Here is a 15,581-nt window from a genome sequence, read left to right as displayed (position 1 = left end):
TTACAATATACATTCAAGCTAGGGCGTGGCTCAGTGTTTGAAGACGTTGTTAGGAGGAGACTGCGTCGTATTCCCCCAATTCATCTGGCTGCAGGGAGCTGGAGAGAGACTTCGCAGCTCCTTCTATTCTTGATCACTGATGCACCCTGCTTTGCAGCCGATCACGCCCTGTGAAGCTCTCGCTTTAGTTTGAGATTGTGACTGTCGAGCAAGGCAGCCACGTCGGGGAACCACGAGAGAACTACACGCCCCACAAGACTCTAGAGGATTGTTAACTGCTGTTGTCCAATGAGTACTTTTCCCCTCCAACACCGGCCGTTGCGTTTGTAATTTCCATCCCCGATGGCAGTCGGCCACCAATTGGATAATTCGCGAAATTATCCAAAAACCTTGCGAAATTCCAGCTCCCGCGAGTCGGCGAGCGCGCATGGCTGCACCCTGATGGCCCGGTACCTGCAGTTCAACAGCGTATACATGAACGCAAGCGAACTGACTGCCAGTGATGAACTTTGGGTACTGAAAGAGCAGATGTGAGCGAACCCACCCGCACTGGTGCAGCAACTCCACACAAGGTGTGGCGAATCGTCTATTGTGCCGCGCCAGTTGCTCCCCGATGATGCACGATGATGGACAGCGCGAGCATCGAAGCTTCGAACACACAGAAACTACTTCACTCGTGCATATAGCCCCGTAACTGTATGTCTTCTTCTTTACCTCACCACCGCCACTGACCCTCTCCACTTGTCGTCGTGCATCCTCACCATGGGCGACGCCAAGATCATTGCCTGTCGTGCTCGGGTCCTCGACTGCAACATGTTTCCTCAAATCATCGATACAATCATCGAATACGCATCCAATGCCTCACTCCAAGCTATGCGTGTCAACAAGGGGTTTCGCGCTTTCATCGACTCGCACTTGGCATACCACCTCGTGGTCTCCAAGCTCCGCCGCGAGGATGGCGGTCCTTTGAATCGCTATGAAGTGAGCTCGAGCCGCGGCGTCGTTGGGCAGATAACCTTCACGGCTGAGACGGCAACAGTCCTGGCCGCAAGCTACTTCCGCTCTGCGCGTGTTCTCGATATCTCGATTGCTGCCAAGTGGCCCTCGATGATGCCTGCGCTTGTGCGTGCGTGCCCCGATGCCGCGTTCCGCTTCAAGCTGCACACCGACTTGCGCCACCTGAACTTCAGCAACGCAACTGTTGTGCTGCTTGGAGAGGATAAGCCAGTCTCCGTTGCAGGCTACTTGGCCTATGGCATTGACGAGGTTAGGGGTGTAGACACGCTCGTTGTTCATATTCGTGCCCCGGGCAGGCGCGACGACATGTTCGACTTGAACGTCAAGCACCTCGTCCTCGTGTTGCACCCCTGGCCGGTGTCCGACAACTTTGCCACCTGGTTCGCTGAGCGCCTTAGCGTCGTTCCACAAGTCTGTCGGGATCGAGAGGCACTTCCACATCGTCGAGGCCGTCATCCGCGATCAGCTGGGCGTATTCTGGGATCTGCTCTGGGCGGGGTTCGTCAACCGTATCCCCGTGACTGTGATCTCAGTGGAGTCCGAGCCCCACCCGCGCATTGCGGAGTACAAGGAGTTTGACCTCGGAGTGAGCATAAGGGAGGTGTTGACGCTTCGGCGTTCGAACCTGGGCCTTCCGGAAAGTTCGCCTCTGCCTCGTTTCTTCAGCCTCGACGAGTACAAACACGAGGTCGGTAACGAGACGTATCAGATTCATATAAATAGTGGATTCATCGACCGCCCTCACAACACGCTTGTCAAGTTCCGCGAGTAGACCTGTTTCTGGAGTTGTCTTCTAGCTGTTCCTTTTCCTATTCCTCGTTGTAGATGCTCTTTTAATGTATAGCTGTAGTGAAGTGATAGCCATAAGTGCGCAGTGCAACGTACGGACCGGCATTCAGACCTAATAGCCCTCTCCATATGACTTCACCTGCTGCACATCTTTGAAACAGCACGCCTTCGCTACCGTTGTATTGCAAGTTAAATCTAGCACAGATGGACCGTGGAAACCATTGACCTAGCGTCCTCACATGCATGGTTTGACGAACATGGGGCTTTGTACCTTAGCATATGTCAGGCAGAAGCCAAATAGATGGCCAGAACGGAGCCGTTGGGGCAAGATGTTTCGGGTTTTCGTCTAGACTCGGTGGCGCACAGACCTCCACCTCTCCATGTCGCCACCACTCAAAGTCATGTTGACACCACCCACTTCCTCATCGGCCAGCCCAGCTTGTGCACTCCAGTCGAACGGCACTGCACCATGCCGACTACCATCGACGCATCGTTCTTCCCGCACATCGTTGACTTAATCTTCGACCTTGCGCCTCTCGACTGCCTCCCGCTCCTTCGAGTATGAAAGGATTGGAAGCGCCGCGTCGACGCACGTCTGTATCATCTACGCTTGACGCAAACCCACGCAGAGACTCAGTTCCCCATGCCGACGACCTACGCCCTGGAAGGAGGAGGCGGCGATATTGCTGTCTTCAAGACGACACTGTATCGCAAGTGTGACCCCGCGCCTCCCAAATTCGTCTCCGCGACGAAAGTCATCGACCTGCACGTGCCGACGTTCAAAACAGATATTGTTCGAGTCCTCGCACATGCTGGCCCAAACGTCACCTACCGCCTTCACAAACAATGCAACCTTTGGAGTACAGCAACGTGGAAGCCCGAGTGTCTTGTCTTGTTCGCTGAGGACCTCGCTCCTGGGGACTCTGTGGCCTACTACACCCAGTACGGCTTGCGCACAGTCCAAGGTTGCGATAAGTTGGTCGTCCATGTCCGGCACGGTGGCAGGGAGTCTCTGGGACTCAACCCTTCGACACAACTCAAACTCAAGCGCCTAACAGTTGTCGTTCACCCAAGACATCGTCCCTCGAACACTTCAGGCACTCCTCTATTCGATCCCGGCCTGATCATCGATCTTGGCGTGCTGGGCTGCACCTCTCGCGCGCCTACCACCTTTGTGATGTTGGACGAAAGTGGGGACAAGGGAGTGGCCACCAATCAAGCAGTGGCGGGATGGACGTCTGACAGAATCAAACAGCGCCTGGGCTACCTGTTCGTGACCAGAGAGGTGCGAGCCCCCGTGTTTATGAGCGAGGCAGAGTATCGAGCTCAGGTTGGAGATGAGCAGTTTGAAATCGAGATAAACGACGGGCACCTCTCTCGACCTCTCTGTCCGTAAGAGCTCTGGCGCGAATGCATAGGGGTCAGCGCAGCCGTGGTAGGCTCTACCCCAGCTTCATGCACTCTCCTGTATGCATTCTGGTCCTAACGGTGTACTGCTAGTTTGAGGGGGCGTTGCACATTGCACAGGCATTGAAGGTGGAGGGAGGGCGTAGTGCTCACTCATCTGTTCGCTGGGTGACGTAACCTTGTTGACATCTCACCCTTCTCCTTTACCACCACACTCAACACCAGTGATGTTGGACGCCGCCTTTTTCCCCCACATCATCGACGAAATCTTCGCTTACGCGCCCCTGAAGTCGCTTCTGGCGCTCCGCGTCAACAAGGCTTGGTGTCGGCGTGCGGAAGCTCAGCTCCCATACCATGTCATCGTCAGCAGCTCCCCGGACCACCCAGGACACTACGCAATTCAAAGGGCGAAGAAGACCGCATTGTGGAACTGGCCGACACCTATCACTTCTATCAATCCGAGATTCCTTGCTGCAACGTCTGTGGTCGACCTCCGTACCCGCTGGCTCAACTATCATACCTTCCAAATGCTCCGGCACTGTCCTCCTCATACGACGTTTCGCTGCCACAACCGTTGCGACCTTTCTCGACTGTGCGATTCCCGAACGCCCGAGCCGTCATGTTTGGTGCTGTTCGCTCGTGATGTGTACGGGTATCACTCGATCTCCTACTTTCTCGAATATGGACTGGGCAATTTGCAGAAGCCGAAGAAGCTGGTTATCCACTTGACTGATAAGGGTATGGACTCGAGGAAGGAGGCTCTTAAATTCAATCTCGGTAGCGTCACCAGCCTTACTCTGATCATGCACCCGGACCGCTTGGACTCTACGCGGCCTCTGCTTACATTCCAACTGGGTCTGCTCATCGACCTCGCCATGCTTGGATACGTGCACGGCGCGCCTGTGACGATCGTCAACCTCAACTTTCCGGACTTTGAAGACCGCCACCCAGAAGTGGGCAGCATCCAGACTCAGGTGCTGGACGAGATCTCACGGCTCCGGCCCGAATTCGAGCCTCTTTGCAAGGGCTCTACAGCACTCAATGTCCGGTGTCTTTCGATGAGCGAGTATCGCACCGAAGTGGGTACCGCACAATTCAGAATCGAAACGGTGGAAGGACCGATCATGCGTCCATCCCTCCAGGCTGCCACATGAACGCGACGGAAACACGCAACCATGTGGGAGCAAGAAGGTGCAATGGATATGAACAAGGGCAGCTTTTCGTTAGCCAAATGCTTATAACGACTCAGTTGTTGATAGTTGTAGGATAGTATGCAGACCACGTGCAGTGGTTGAGTCAGACGAAGATCGGGGCGCAAGGCGTACAGTGTGGAGGAGCTTTGAGGACGTTCTCGACTTAACGCAATCCTTTCAAACCATCACTCAGCAGCATCCACCACGCCTCTCAAGTCATGATAGACGCGAAGTTCTTCCCTCACGTCATCGACGAAATCTTCGCCCATGCGTCGGGGCCGGCACTGCTCACACTCCGAGTCAACCGGGAGTGGCGGCGACGGGCGGAAAGGAAGCTCGCCTACCACATCTGTGTCGCTGAGACAGTTGCAGACACTGAATCGCTGCCTCGCAAAACCTCAGTTATTCAATCGCCCGAAGGAGACATCCTCGGAGCCCTCAAGACCGGCTCTCCCGGCGCCTCGGCACCTAGCTTCCTCTCTTCCGCTGTCATCGTGGACCTCCATGTCCCAAAGGTTGACAAGAAGGTTGCCCCTATTCTCACCCACTGTTCGACGGAGGTGGTACTTCGCTCTCACAAATGCTGTCCCATCAATGCAACTTCGGGCTTTATACCCCGCGCTCGTCGAGTGGTGTTGTTCTGCAAGGACGACTCGCTCTACAGTGACGATGACCTGTTCGGCCGCTATCGTCTACATCGTATCCCGGGTCGGAAGCACGTGGTCCTTCATGTGAGAAGCAAGGGGAGAGCCGAAGCCTCACACTTTCTCGACATTCGTGACAGCATTGGCGATCTGGATGGCCTTACGCTCATACTTCAACCCAAGCAGTCAACGCAATACTCTTTCGAGCCCTACTCTGTCACGGACTTGGTCGTGTTTGAGATAGGCTTCCTTGCGGACTTTGTCGTGCTCGCGTACGTGAGGAACGTTCCCGTGACTGTGGTGAACCTTGCCTGCAGGAGGCTCGATAACGCCCACCAAGCAGCCTACAACTATGAGAGTGTAAAGGAGGCGCTTCTCGACAGGATCGAGTTCACGAAGAGAGGATACACGTCCCACCCCGTCGCTTCAGTTTACACTCCAGTCCGCTTCCTGTCGCTCGACGAATATCGTGCCGAAGTCGGCGAAGAGCTCTTCCAGATCGACACCAACGAGGGAAGGCTCTGGCCGCCCCATCTTTCGTACCAGTAGACAATCAGGCTGTGACCTGATAGCATGCATTGTGTTTCCGCTCTCGCTTGCAGAAGTCGAGGACACACCTGCACAGACCGTGCCGGATAAGGCGTCACAGTGCACAGCTTCCAGCGCCCCAGGGCCTAGAGGCTAGAGGGGCGTATATCGTTCTGGAACTTCGGAGGGAACTGGCGTGAGGGGCGTACCAACGCACTTGTTGCCTTCACCCACTTCCTCACAACCGAACAGCTCGAGCTGCCTACCTCATGCCGAACGTGATCATCGACGCCGACTTCTTTCCTCACATCGTGGACTCGATCTTCGCCCACGCATCGTCGGCTGCACTGCTCGCACTCCGCGTCAACAGGCAGTGGCGACGCCGCGCCGAACACCAGTTGGCGCATCATATCTGTGTCGTCGACACGGAGTCGATGGAACTACCGCAGAGTATCACCTATCACCTGGTGTCCACTGAGAATGAGCCTATCGGCCGCTACACAAGTACTTGTCTGGACGATGTCGACGGCACTGTCCTCCCGTCCTTCCTCTCCTCGACTGAGGTGATCGATCTTAATCTTCTAAAGTTCACATCGGGTGTGGCGCGGCTCCTTCAGCACGTACCCTCCAGCGCTACGTACCGCTGCACCAGTGCATGTGACTTGAGCCACCTTAACGTTCCCGCGCGCTCCCGCGTGGTGATCCTCTCAAAAGACATGGGAGGTTATGAAGAGATGTCGTACTTCGCGAAGTATCGATTGAACAGGATGCTGGGGCCGAAGAAGCTCGTCCTTCACTTGAGGAAAAGGGGAATGGAGTCGCCAAGCCTCGACTGGATGTGCCTCGGTGACATGCTGAGCCTCACACTGGTTATCCACCCGTGGATCATGCATTCTTCGCGCCCGCGGATCAACTATCCCCGTAAGGTGTTGCTGTGCCGTCAAATGGGACTCATCATCGATCTCATCCTCACCGGGTACCTCCACGGCATTCCAACGACAGTCGTCAACTTTGACTTTTCCGACTTTGAGGCGCAGCACCCTGACGTCGGTAGCGTCAAGGACCGCGTCTTGGAGCACATCGAGTATCGCAAGCTTGGTTACTTCAACACAAGCCCTCACCCAGTCGGCCCGCGCTTCCTGACGCTGGAAGAGTACCGCGCTGAAGTCGGTGATGCACAGTTCGACATTGACACGAACGACGGCGCAATCGCTAGCCCGGGTCTCAAAACTGGTGTGTGAAGTGAGAGACTCACAAAGACAGTCGCGGTGGCGAAGCGAAGGGGCAGCTGTGTGTCCAGAGGTTCCTGTCTATACTCCTTCTGATGGACACACGATGCGAACCACACACAGCGGGTGCGGACCTCACAACACACTCACCTCCTCTGACCTGGCATCAGTTGACTCTGCACATATTCTCATCCGTCAAGCAAGGATGTTTGACCAGCGCCCGCTCATTGATCAAGCGTACTACGCTCACATCATCGACGCCATCTTCTCGGCCGCCTCGCCCACGGCTCTCCTTGCAATGCGCGTCAACCAAGAGTGGCGCCAGCTCGCAGACCGTCGTGTTGCGTACCACGTCTGCGTGACGTCGCGCCAGGTGTTCGCCGGCGGCAACGGGCGTACGATCTACAGCCTGCGCGCGGGCGACCGCACGGTGCTGGGCTCGTTCAGCGACCTCGTGAACATCGACGCGCCGACGAAGCGGATGTCCATTGCGTCTCTGCCCCCAATCCCGCAGTACATCGTGCACACGCGCGTGCTGGACCTGTTCATCAACGACGTCCCGCGGGCCGTGATGCTGATGCTCCTCTTTGTGCGCCCCACCGTCGTGGTCCGGTGCCACGCCGCTCTGTCCGCGCTCTCGGGGACTGACACATTGGCGACGTTCGACCGCACGGCCTGCGTGGTGCTCTTCAACGACACCATCGTGCGCGACGTCCGCACCGACAAGCTCGTGTACCACTGCACGACGACGCAGCGCGTCGGGTGCAACGGCGACGGGACGGGCAGCTGCTGGGTGGCCATGCGCGACATGTTGCGTTTTGCGGGCGAGCTGGTGGTTCACTTTGACGCCGGCCGCTGGCTCCGCTCACGCCACGGGCCGCGTCCGGCCCTGCTTACGCCCATCTGTCGCCACGTCGGGGTGCTCGGCGACCTGATTCTGGCGGCGCACATGCTCGGGATCCGCACCACGGTCGTTGGGTTCGACTTTGACCCGTACAGGCCCGAGAATCTGCCCGAGGAACTGGGGGATCTTACCACCGCTCTCAAGCAGCTCTTCCAGACGTACATCCAGGGCAGGGGCGATGGAGAGCTGAGGTACCTCAGCCAGAGCGAGTATGCCGCCGAGGTCGGCGCGGAGCAGTACCGTATCGAGACATTCCCGGGCCCAATTGCATACCCCGAGAACTAGCCCGGTCGACACGATGGCGCGGGTCGCCTCCTCGACGGCCCGGGACAGACCCCCCGCTCAACGTTCTCTTCGTTCCATCATTCCGTCCTCCAAGTTTCACCTGTTGTTCGTTCCCTTTCCGTCCATCACCCTGTCTTAGTAGAACACTCCGCCACAGAGCGACCTATCCACCTACCACATCGTCCATCAATCGACGCAATTCATCAACACCCAGCACGTCCAACACCCGGCCGCTGTCCATCACCCAACTCCATCCCTCGACTCCATCACCCAAGCTCCCCCATATATCCCCCTCCATCCCGCTCGTGTCTGTAGTCAGTCTGCCCATGCACTCGTGTTTCTCGGTTTCCTGTCGTGAATGCCCCCCTCTGCAGCTAGATTCTAGATGATACATGCAAGATGCACTCCTACCTCCCTCTACCACTGGGCCTGCTCATGCGTCAGCCCGCCCTGGCTCAGCACATCGCCTTCTACCTTCTTATAGCTGGCCGTTGTCGCCTTGCCATCCCGCCTCCTCAGACTCTCAGTGACCTCGTCAGCGAGCTGGTCCGCCGCCTTTGTCCGCGAGGGAATGGTCGGCAGACTTTCGTCAAACGAGACGGTCGCCTTGGCATTACCCTTCGGCGCACCCTCTGTGGTCGAGGGATTAGAAGGCGAGATCGTCGGCGAAGACGGAGGCGTAGGCAGACCGGCCCAGTACCTGCTCTCAACGACCGCGACCCACTCCTTGGTGCTCCACCGCATGCCGTCCTCGGACGCCAGGCCGGAGGAGACGAGGACCGACGCCTGCTGCGTCGCGACGCCGTCATCGGGGAGCGGACGCTCGTATCCCTCCGCGTCCCTCTCCGCCTTGCGTGTTGTCGGCTTCATCTGTCCACCTCCATTGACACATCCGCCAGGACACGCCATGACTTCCACAAAGTCGAGCTTCCTCTCGTCCCGCGCGGCGATGAGGGCTGCGGCAGCGAGGTCGCCCACGTCGTGCGGCTCTGGCGTGCCCGGGGCCGGCGTCGCGGGGGTGTTGATTTCTCCGGCGCCGGTGCGCGCTTTGCGCCGTCGCGCAACCGCCGCAGCGAGCTTGCCCCCCGCCCTCGTCTTGGTGAGGCCAGACTCCTTGCCCACCTTCCGGACCAGGTTTTGCAGGTTGCGGAACCCATAGCAGCGCGCGCCCTTGAAGAGCACCTGGCCGCCCGACTCGAGGAAGTACTCTTCGTTATCCGGCGAGTTGCGCAGGCGCCGGACGTGCAGCGTTGCGTCGGGGTGTTCTTGCGCGAGGGAGACGAGGAGAGCCATAAGGTAGGAGCCAGAGGAGGAGCCAGGATGCGTCAGGAGTTCGGGGAAGCCGGCGTCGGGGCGCGAATAGTCGCCCGATGCGGGGGGGACGGGGTCATCCTCCCCCGGAACGGGGGCTGAGGGATCGAAACCAAGCTCGGACAGGAGCAAGTCCAGTTCACCTGTGGTCAGGACACAGTCCGTCTCCTTCGTCTTGGCGACGTCGTCGTAAAAGTCGGATCGCGAGGCCTCGAGCTTCTTGTCGTAGCACGGCATCGCCGTGACGTGGTACACCTCGTTTGCCTTCTTGCCCCACTTCTCGGCCAAATGGCGCTTCACGATCGCGCCTTGCATTGCTTGTGGCGAGCGAGTTGAGGAGAGGAGCGGGAGGAGGTCGCCCTGCGCCTTTTCGGCGTAGCACACCCAGCCCGGACACGCCGAGGCGAGCATGGGCAGGTTCTTGGATGACTGTTGCCGAGATCGGAACTCGGACACAGACTGGCGGAGAGCGAGATGCCGCGCAAACGTCGTGTCGAGGACTGTCCACCCGCCTCGCTCCTCCGAGGAGAGGAAGGAGCGTATCCGCCTCAGGAGCGTGAGGAGCGGGATCGAGCCGCCATAAGCGGCTGAGAGCGAGGCGAGGGTCTGCGGAGCAATGCTGAGGACTGGCCGCCGCGGGTCCTTGTCCTTGATGAAGGTGAGGACTTCGGCGTGGCTCTGCATCGTGATGAGCAGGGACTCGGTGGAAGTGATACACCCGCTGCAGGCGAGACAGTCGTTCAGGTTGATCTCGGCCTTAGCGAGCTGCTGTCGACTGGCTGCGACATCGGTGGAGACCTCATAGTATGTGTTGTCGTCGCCGATTTGGATCTCCGTCTGGGCGTCAGCTTGAACATAGCAGAAGTAGCTTACGTTGTTCGATCCCGCCGGAGCCGCCGGTTTCGAGGAGCGGACGGGGATGATACAAGCCTGTGACGGGGTGAGGAAGTCGTCGAGGTCGGTGAGGGTCTGGGATCAGCTCGTGCGGACAGCCATAGCTCACAAGTGCGCCCGAGAATGTCATCTTGGCGGGCTTTTTGCGTTGGAGGGAAGCTCAAGAGACGAGATGGCCAGAGCGAGACTCTGGTTAGTCATGCAGGGGCAGACGACCAGCCGCAATGTTATCGCCCGGTTATGACTCGCTGCAGGCCGTTCGCCACCCAAATCTCATTCAAGCGGGGGCAATTTGGTCATGACTCTCCCACGAGTGCGACGTACCTCCACTTCCCAACGATCGACAGTGGCTCGCTGGTAAGGGAGGCGCCAAATAATAACAGAGGCTCGCCCTGCGCTGAATAATAAGACGTAGTTTCCAGAACATGGAATTGTCGCACTGCATTCTTCTGCGCCAAGACTGCGCTGCACAGCTGACTAAAACGAGAGGGGGAGGTTGAAGCATGGTGTAATTGACGCAGTCGTTGCGGCTTCGTCACGTGTTTGTTCCCCCGCGTGGAGGCAATTGAGGGCCGGACAAGGTTCGTCCACCCTTCAGACAGGAAGGTAATCAGGATGTCAGGGCGGTAATGAATGGACTAGTAGCCGTGCACAGCAGTCTAATACGCGTCAGAGGGCAGAAGGGGGGATCCTGTACGTCAGGTACAGTCCGGCACGCGGTGCACCTCTCCTCGACGTGCTGTCACAGGACACAGCACTCACTCTCCACACGCTCACGACTCTCCTCCTCCTCTTCGCAATCTTCGCATCGATCTCGCTCCGTCGCTCCTGCCCAGAGATCTGCCAGCGAGACACTCCCCCTCCGACTCCCACCCTCACACCCCCTATCCCCCTCGACTTGTCAACTCTTGAATCCTAACACTTCCTCATCCGGTTCGACTTCAACGGTAGCCCCATGGCCGCCTCGATCAAGAACCACCGCGGTTCAGACAACAACAGCATGACCACCGCCGACCGTGAGTTGAGCTGCTCTTCTAGAAACTGACCCTCAGCCTCATCGTCGTCGGCGGCGTCGCTGCTGTCCGCAACCGCTCCCACCGCGGCGCTGTACAACTTCCGCCTGCTGTCTGCTCTTCGCTCCGGCAACCCTCAAGAGGTGCAGCCGTACATTGACGAGCTCTCGAGCAACCCCGAGGCCAGCCCCGGCCGTCTGCTCGGCATGGCAGTTCGCGTTGCCAGCGGTGAGTCTGAAAGGGCGCGGGAACCAGCACACAGCTGCCCCATGCCGCATGCCGCGTACGCCATGCGTCACGCGTGCGCACGAACATGAGGAGTGTCTCGATCTGCCTCCCTAATGACTCACTCGATCTCGCAGCTCCACTTGTAGTGTACTATAGCTGACAACGCAGTGCCGATCATTCAGCAGGTGCTTGCCTCGCCGAACGTGCCCTCCCCGAACCTCCCAGTCGGACCCAACACAACCGCCACGGCGCTGCATGTTGCTGCCGAGATCGGCCGTCCGGAAGCTGGTGAGTTGACGAGAGCTTTTGGTGAAGCTGACTTTCCAGTGGAGCTGCTGCTCAACGATCCCCGCATCGATGACACCATCAAGGACGACCGGGGCCGCTCGCCGCTGGAGTGCGCCAGCAACTCCGAGGTCGCTGGCCTGATCGAAGGTAAATTTCTGAGACACACTAACTGCAAACGTGCTCGGCTAACGGCAGACTCCCGCGCCGCTCTCCAGGTCCGTTACATGTCGCTGCTGGCCGCGTACGTTGCGAGCCCCCTGTCCTCCGCCGAGGAGGCCAATAACATTGTCAAGTTCCTCGACCAACCTCGCGCTGAGAACGTCAACCTGAACGCCCTCGATGACCGTACCGGCACTTCGCTTCTGCATGAGGCCGCGCGCCGCCGCGACTTACGCCTTGTCGAGATGGCGGTCAAGCGTGGCGCCGATGTCTTCGTCCGCGACCGACGTGGTCGCAGGGCTCTCGAGGGCGACAAGGGCGCCGACGAGCGCATTCGGGCGTACCTCAAGCAATGTAAGCTACCATATCCGTGATGCGATAGCTAACCCACAGTCAGCAACCAGGAGACGATCGTGCAGCTGAAGAGCGACGGACGGCCACCCGACCTCAAGGGCTTCCTGAGCAAGTGGGTCAACTACCGCCAGGGCTGGCAGACGCGCTGGTTCGTCCTCGAGAACGGTGTCTTAAGCTACTACCGCAACCGCGAGGACGAGCAAATTGCATGCCGTGGTTCCATTGCGCTCGCGACGGCGTACCTCTCGCCCTCGCAGGACGGCACCCGCTTCGAGGTCTCCTCCGCTGTTACCACCTCGGTGCCCAAGATCCTCGTCAAGTCGAGCCTCCGCGGCGAGATCGCGCGCTGGATCCAGGCTATTAGGCTCAACATCGAGTTCTACCAGAAGGGCCGCAAGCAGCTGAAGCCCGCCATTTCGGACCGCTCGGATGCCCGCTCCGTCTACGCGACAAGTGTTGCGCCCTCGGCCGCTCCCACGTCCGATCGCGCCCTGGGTTCGACTCTCAGCGACCTTCCTCCGACCGACCAGTTCCTGCACCCGAGCCTGAACCGCTCGGCGACCGTCATGAGCCGTCTCAGTGGCAAGAGCGAGAAGGGCTCGCGACGGAGCCGCATCAAGAACAAGTTCACCAGGTCGAAGCAGCCGCGCGAGACGGACGGCAACACTACCGGTAGCGACGAGGTGTTGGATGCTGACTCGTCGACCGGTGGCGACGACGACGAGGCACAGGACGACGGCACTCTCCCGCACGAGTCCGAGTTTGAGCTTAGCATGCTCAACCTCAAGGCCCAGCTTGAGCTTACGGGGCAGCTGGTCGACTCCATCGTGACGCCTCCGAGCACCCCGGACGTGACTGCGTCGGCTGCCGCTTCGCGCCAATCGCAGGTCAAGCAGACGCTGCGTGAGTCGCTTAATATTGTGAACCAGCTCGTCAGCAACCGTCACACCATGACGCTCGACCGCGAGCGCTACCTCATCAACCGCATCAAGCGCGAGGTTCAGGCTCGCAAGCTCTGGGAGGAGAACTTGCTCGCCGTCGCGCAGCAGCAGGCCGAGACGGATCGCCAGCTCCAGGAAGCGGCTAAGGATAACGAGAAGAAGCGTCGTGCGCTTAAGCAGGCTCGCACCGCGCTCGCCGACCTCACCAGCCAGCCTGGCTCGCCCTTGCCCGACGCCGGCTTCGTTGACTCGCCCATGTCTGAGCACGGCGCTGGTCCTCTGGGCGAGGGTACAAAGTCGCCCACGAACGTCGAGTTTGGAGTTCTCCCCGCCACTGTTCGCTCCGCCGCCGGCAACCGCACCTCGTCCATCAGCATGCGCAACTCGATGTCTCGCCAGTCGCGCCGCTCACTGTCGATCCAGGAGCTCCACGACGCTGTTGCCTCGGTTGATGACTCGGACGACGATGACGACGAGTTCTTCGACGCGATCGAGAGTGGCACCATCCCCAACCTTCGCGCTTACGACTCCATTGTCGACCCGGCGGCTCGCGAGGTTTCGACCCCTGAGCCCTCGCCTTCGACTTCTGCTGCCGTCGCCCCCGAGAACGGTGGCGCTGTCGTGAAAAAGCCTCACACCATCACCGAGTACCTCGCTCGCCCCTCTCTCGAGCCGTACAACCACGTCCGCAGCAAGCTCCCCATCGACGACGACAAGCGCCCGTCCGTTTCGCTCTGGTCCATTCTCAAGTCGTCCATCGGCAAGGACCTCACCAAGATCTCGTTCCCCGTTTCTTTCAACGAGTGCACATCCATGCTGCAGCGCATGGAAGAGGACATGGAGTTCGACACCTGTCTGACGGTCGCGTCCAAGGAGGAGGACTCGCTGAAGCGTATCGCATTCGTCGCTGCTTTCGCCATGTCCAACTACTCGTCCACGATCGGCCGTATCGCCAAGCCCTTCAACCCGATGCTGAACGAAACGTTCGAGTACGCCATCCCGAACCGCTACCGCTACGTGTCTGAGCAGGTGTCGCACCATCCGCCTATCAGCGCGTGCTACTGCGAGGCTCCTACCTGGAAGTACTACGGCGAGGTTGACGCCAAGAACAACTTTGCCGGTCTGTACTTCGAGATCAGGCCGACGGGTGTCGCGCACGCGGAGCTCATCATCCCTAAGGAGTTCGTCAAGCCTGGCCTCGAGTATCCCCCTGCCGGACCCGAGTACCCCGAGGGCTACGTCGTCGAGCACTATTCATGGAAGAAGGTCGTCACGAACGTGTCCAACTTTATCATGGGCAACCCCCTCATCGACCACTACGGCGACCTTGTCGTCACCAACCACCGCACGGGCGAGACGTGTACTCTTACTTTCAAGCCTCGTGGCCGTCGCGGCGCGACCGCGTTCCAGATCAAGGGCCGCGTCGACGATGCGCACGGGAAGGAGCAGTGGGAGATCGCGGGCCGTAAGTTTCCTCCCGCAGTTCGGTAACTAACGCCAGGCTGGGACTCGCAGCTCATTGCTCGCCGCGCGGGTGTCGGCTCAAAGCCTCTCGCGGCGACGCAGGAGGTCGACGCCGACGCGGACGAGTACATGCTTCTGTGGAAGAACACGAAGAAGCCCAAGGCGCCGTTTAACCTGACGCCGTACGCAATCACGCTCAACGACATTCCGCAGGGCCTGGAGCAGTACCTCTGCCCCACGGACTGCCGTCTGCGTACAGACCAGCGTGCCTTCGAGAACGCGGAGTACGACCGCGCCCAAATGTAAGCTTTTATTCTTTGCCTCGAGCTGACAAACAGGCTGAAGAGCGCAAACGAAGAGAAGCAGCGCGAGACCCGCCGTCTCCGTGCCGAGGGCAAGCTCCCGCCCCACGAGCCGAGGTGGTTCACCGCCGTCACGGAGCCGGACACATCGGAGCGTCTCTGGGAGCCGAAGCGCGCCGACGATGGAGAGGTCAAGTTCTGGGCCGAGCGCGAGGAGCAGGGTCAGAAGCCGCCGGAAGCGCGCTGGGCTGATGTCGACCACATCTTCGCCGACGACTAGGCAAGTGAGCGCGAAGCGCGAGCCGCGGCCCACGAGCAGATCCTGTTGGCCGCAGGTCTCATCAACGCAAGATCATGTAATGGCAAGTAGAGTAGTGAAAGCGACGCACGGACGCATATATAGTTTAGCACAAGTATCTCTATGTGATTTTTAGCCCGAACGCGCTGCTAGCGAGTGATTGATAGTATCCTTCTCACTGCTGCCTCTTCACTGCCTTTGGTGCTGACCCGTTCACTGAAGGAATGTTACGTAATAGTGCAGAGGTGGAGGTTGAGTGACCGTGGGAAACCTCACCATCTGGCGGCAATGTTCAAGCCCTTCTCTGACGCAACTGACGTTTGTTATTGTTGA

The 15,581-nt window shown here is 59.1% G+C and overlaps 8 protein-coding genes across 8 annotated transcripts; 7 read left to right on the top strand and 1 right to left on the bottom strand.

Annotated features, from left to right (window-relative positions):
* Window positions 1-762: 762 nt before the first annotated feature.
* A1Q1_08039 (uncharacterized protein) lies at window positions 763-1,789 on the top strand (the record flags this gene model as incomplete). The annotated part of the gene is made up of 2 exons (XM_014326225.1): window positions 763-1,374; window positions 1,430-1,789. 2 exons carry the CDS (start codon window positions 763-765, stop codon window positions 1,787-1,789), a joined length of 972 nt encoding a protein of 323 aa, XP_014181700.1.
* Window positions 1,790-2,449: 660 nt separating this feature from the next.
* Window positions 2,450-3,202, top strand: A1Q1_08038 (uncharacterized protein; the record flags this gene model as incomplete). The annotated part of the gene is made up of 1 exon (XM_014326224.1): window positions 2,450-3,202. One exon carries the CDS (start codon window positions 2,450-2,452, stop codon window positions 3,200-3,202), a length of 753 nt encoding a protein of 250 aa, XP_014181699.1.
* A 238-nt stretch (window positions 3,203-3,440) lies between these two features.
* A1Q1_08037 (uncharacterized protein) lies at window positions 3,441-4,367 on the top strand (the record flags this gene model as incomplete). The annotated part of the gene is made up of 1 exon (XM_014326223.1): window positions 3,441-4,367. The coding sequence occupies one exon, from the start codon at window positions 3,441-3,443 to the stop codon at window positions 4,365-4,367; it is 927 nt and encodes a 308-aa protein (XP_014181698.1).
* A 257-nt stretch (window positions 4,368-4,624) lies between these two features.
* On the top strand, window positions 4,625-5,599 carry A1Q1_08036 (uncharacterized protein; the record flags this gene model as incomplete). Its single annotated transcript, XM_014326222.1, has 1 exon — window positions 4,625-5,599. The coding sequence occupies one exon, from the start codon at window positions 4,625-4,627 to the stop codon at window positions 5,597-5,599; it is 975 nt and encodes a 324-aa protein (XP_014181697.1).
* A 248-nt stretch (window positions 5,600-5,847) lies between these two features.
* A1Q1_08035 (uncharacterized protein) lies at window positions 5,848-6,819 on the top strand (the record flags this gene model as incomplete). Its single annotated transcript, XM_014326221.1, has 1 exon — window positions 5,848-6,819. The coding sequence occupies one exon, from the start codon at window positions 5,848-5,850 to the stop codon at window positions 6,817-6,819; it is 972 nt and encodes a 323-aa protein (XP_014181696.1).
* Window positions 6,820-6,913: 94 nt separating this feature from the next.
* A1Q1_08034 (uncharacterized protein) lies at window positions 6,914-7,996 on the top strand (the record flags this gene model as incomplete). Its single annotated transcript, XM_014326220.1, has 1 exon — window positions 6,914-7,996. The coding sequence occupies one exon, from the start codon at window positions 6,914-6,916 to the stop codon at window positions 7,994-7,996; it is 1,083 nt and encodes a 360-aa protein (XP_014181695.1).
* A 417-nt stretch (window positions 7,997-8,413) lies between these two features.
* On the bottom strand, window positions 8,414-10,331 carry A1Q1_08033 (uncharacterized protein; the record flags this gene model as incomplete). The annotated part of the gene is made up of 2 exons (XM_014326219.1): window positions 8,414-10,237; window positions 10,311-10,331. 2 exons carry the CDS (start codon window positions 10,329-10,331, stop codon window positions 8,414-8,416), a joined length of 1,845 nt encoding a protein of 614 aa, XP_014181694.1.
* Window positions 10,332-11,156: 825 nt separating this feature from the next.
* On the top strand, window positions 11,157-15,230 carry A1Q1_08032 (uncharacterized protein; the record flags this gene model as incomplete). Its single annotated transcript, XM_014326218.1, has 7 exons — window positions 11,157-11,217; window positions 11,356-11,442; window positions 11,611-11,877; window positions 11,926-12,243; window positions 12,283-14,649; window positions 14,862-14,950; window positions 14,994-15,230. 7 exons carry the CDS (start codon window positions 11,157-11,159, stop codon window positions 15,228-15,230), a joined length of 3,426 nt encoding a protein of 1,141 aa, XP_014181693.1.
* Between the last annotated feature and the right edge of the window lie 351 nt (window positions 15,231-15,581).

The sequence above is a fragment of the Trichosporon asahii genome (genome assembly GCF_000293215.1).
Source record: "Trichosporon asahii var. asahii CBS 2479 unplaced genomic scaffold scaffold00018, whole genome shotgun sequence".
Lineage (NCBI taxonomy): Eukaryota > Fungi > Basidiomycota > Tremellomycetes > Trichosporonales > Trichosporonaceae > Trichosporon > Trichosporon asahii.
Note: the sequence above shows the minus strand (reverse complement) of the source record. Positions and strands in the feature narration are given on the sequence as shown.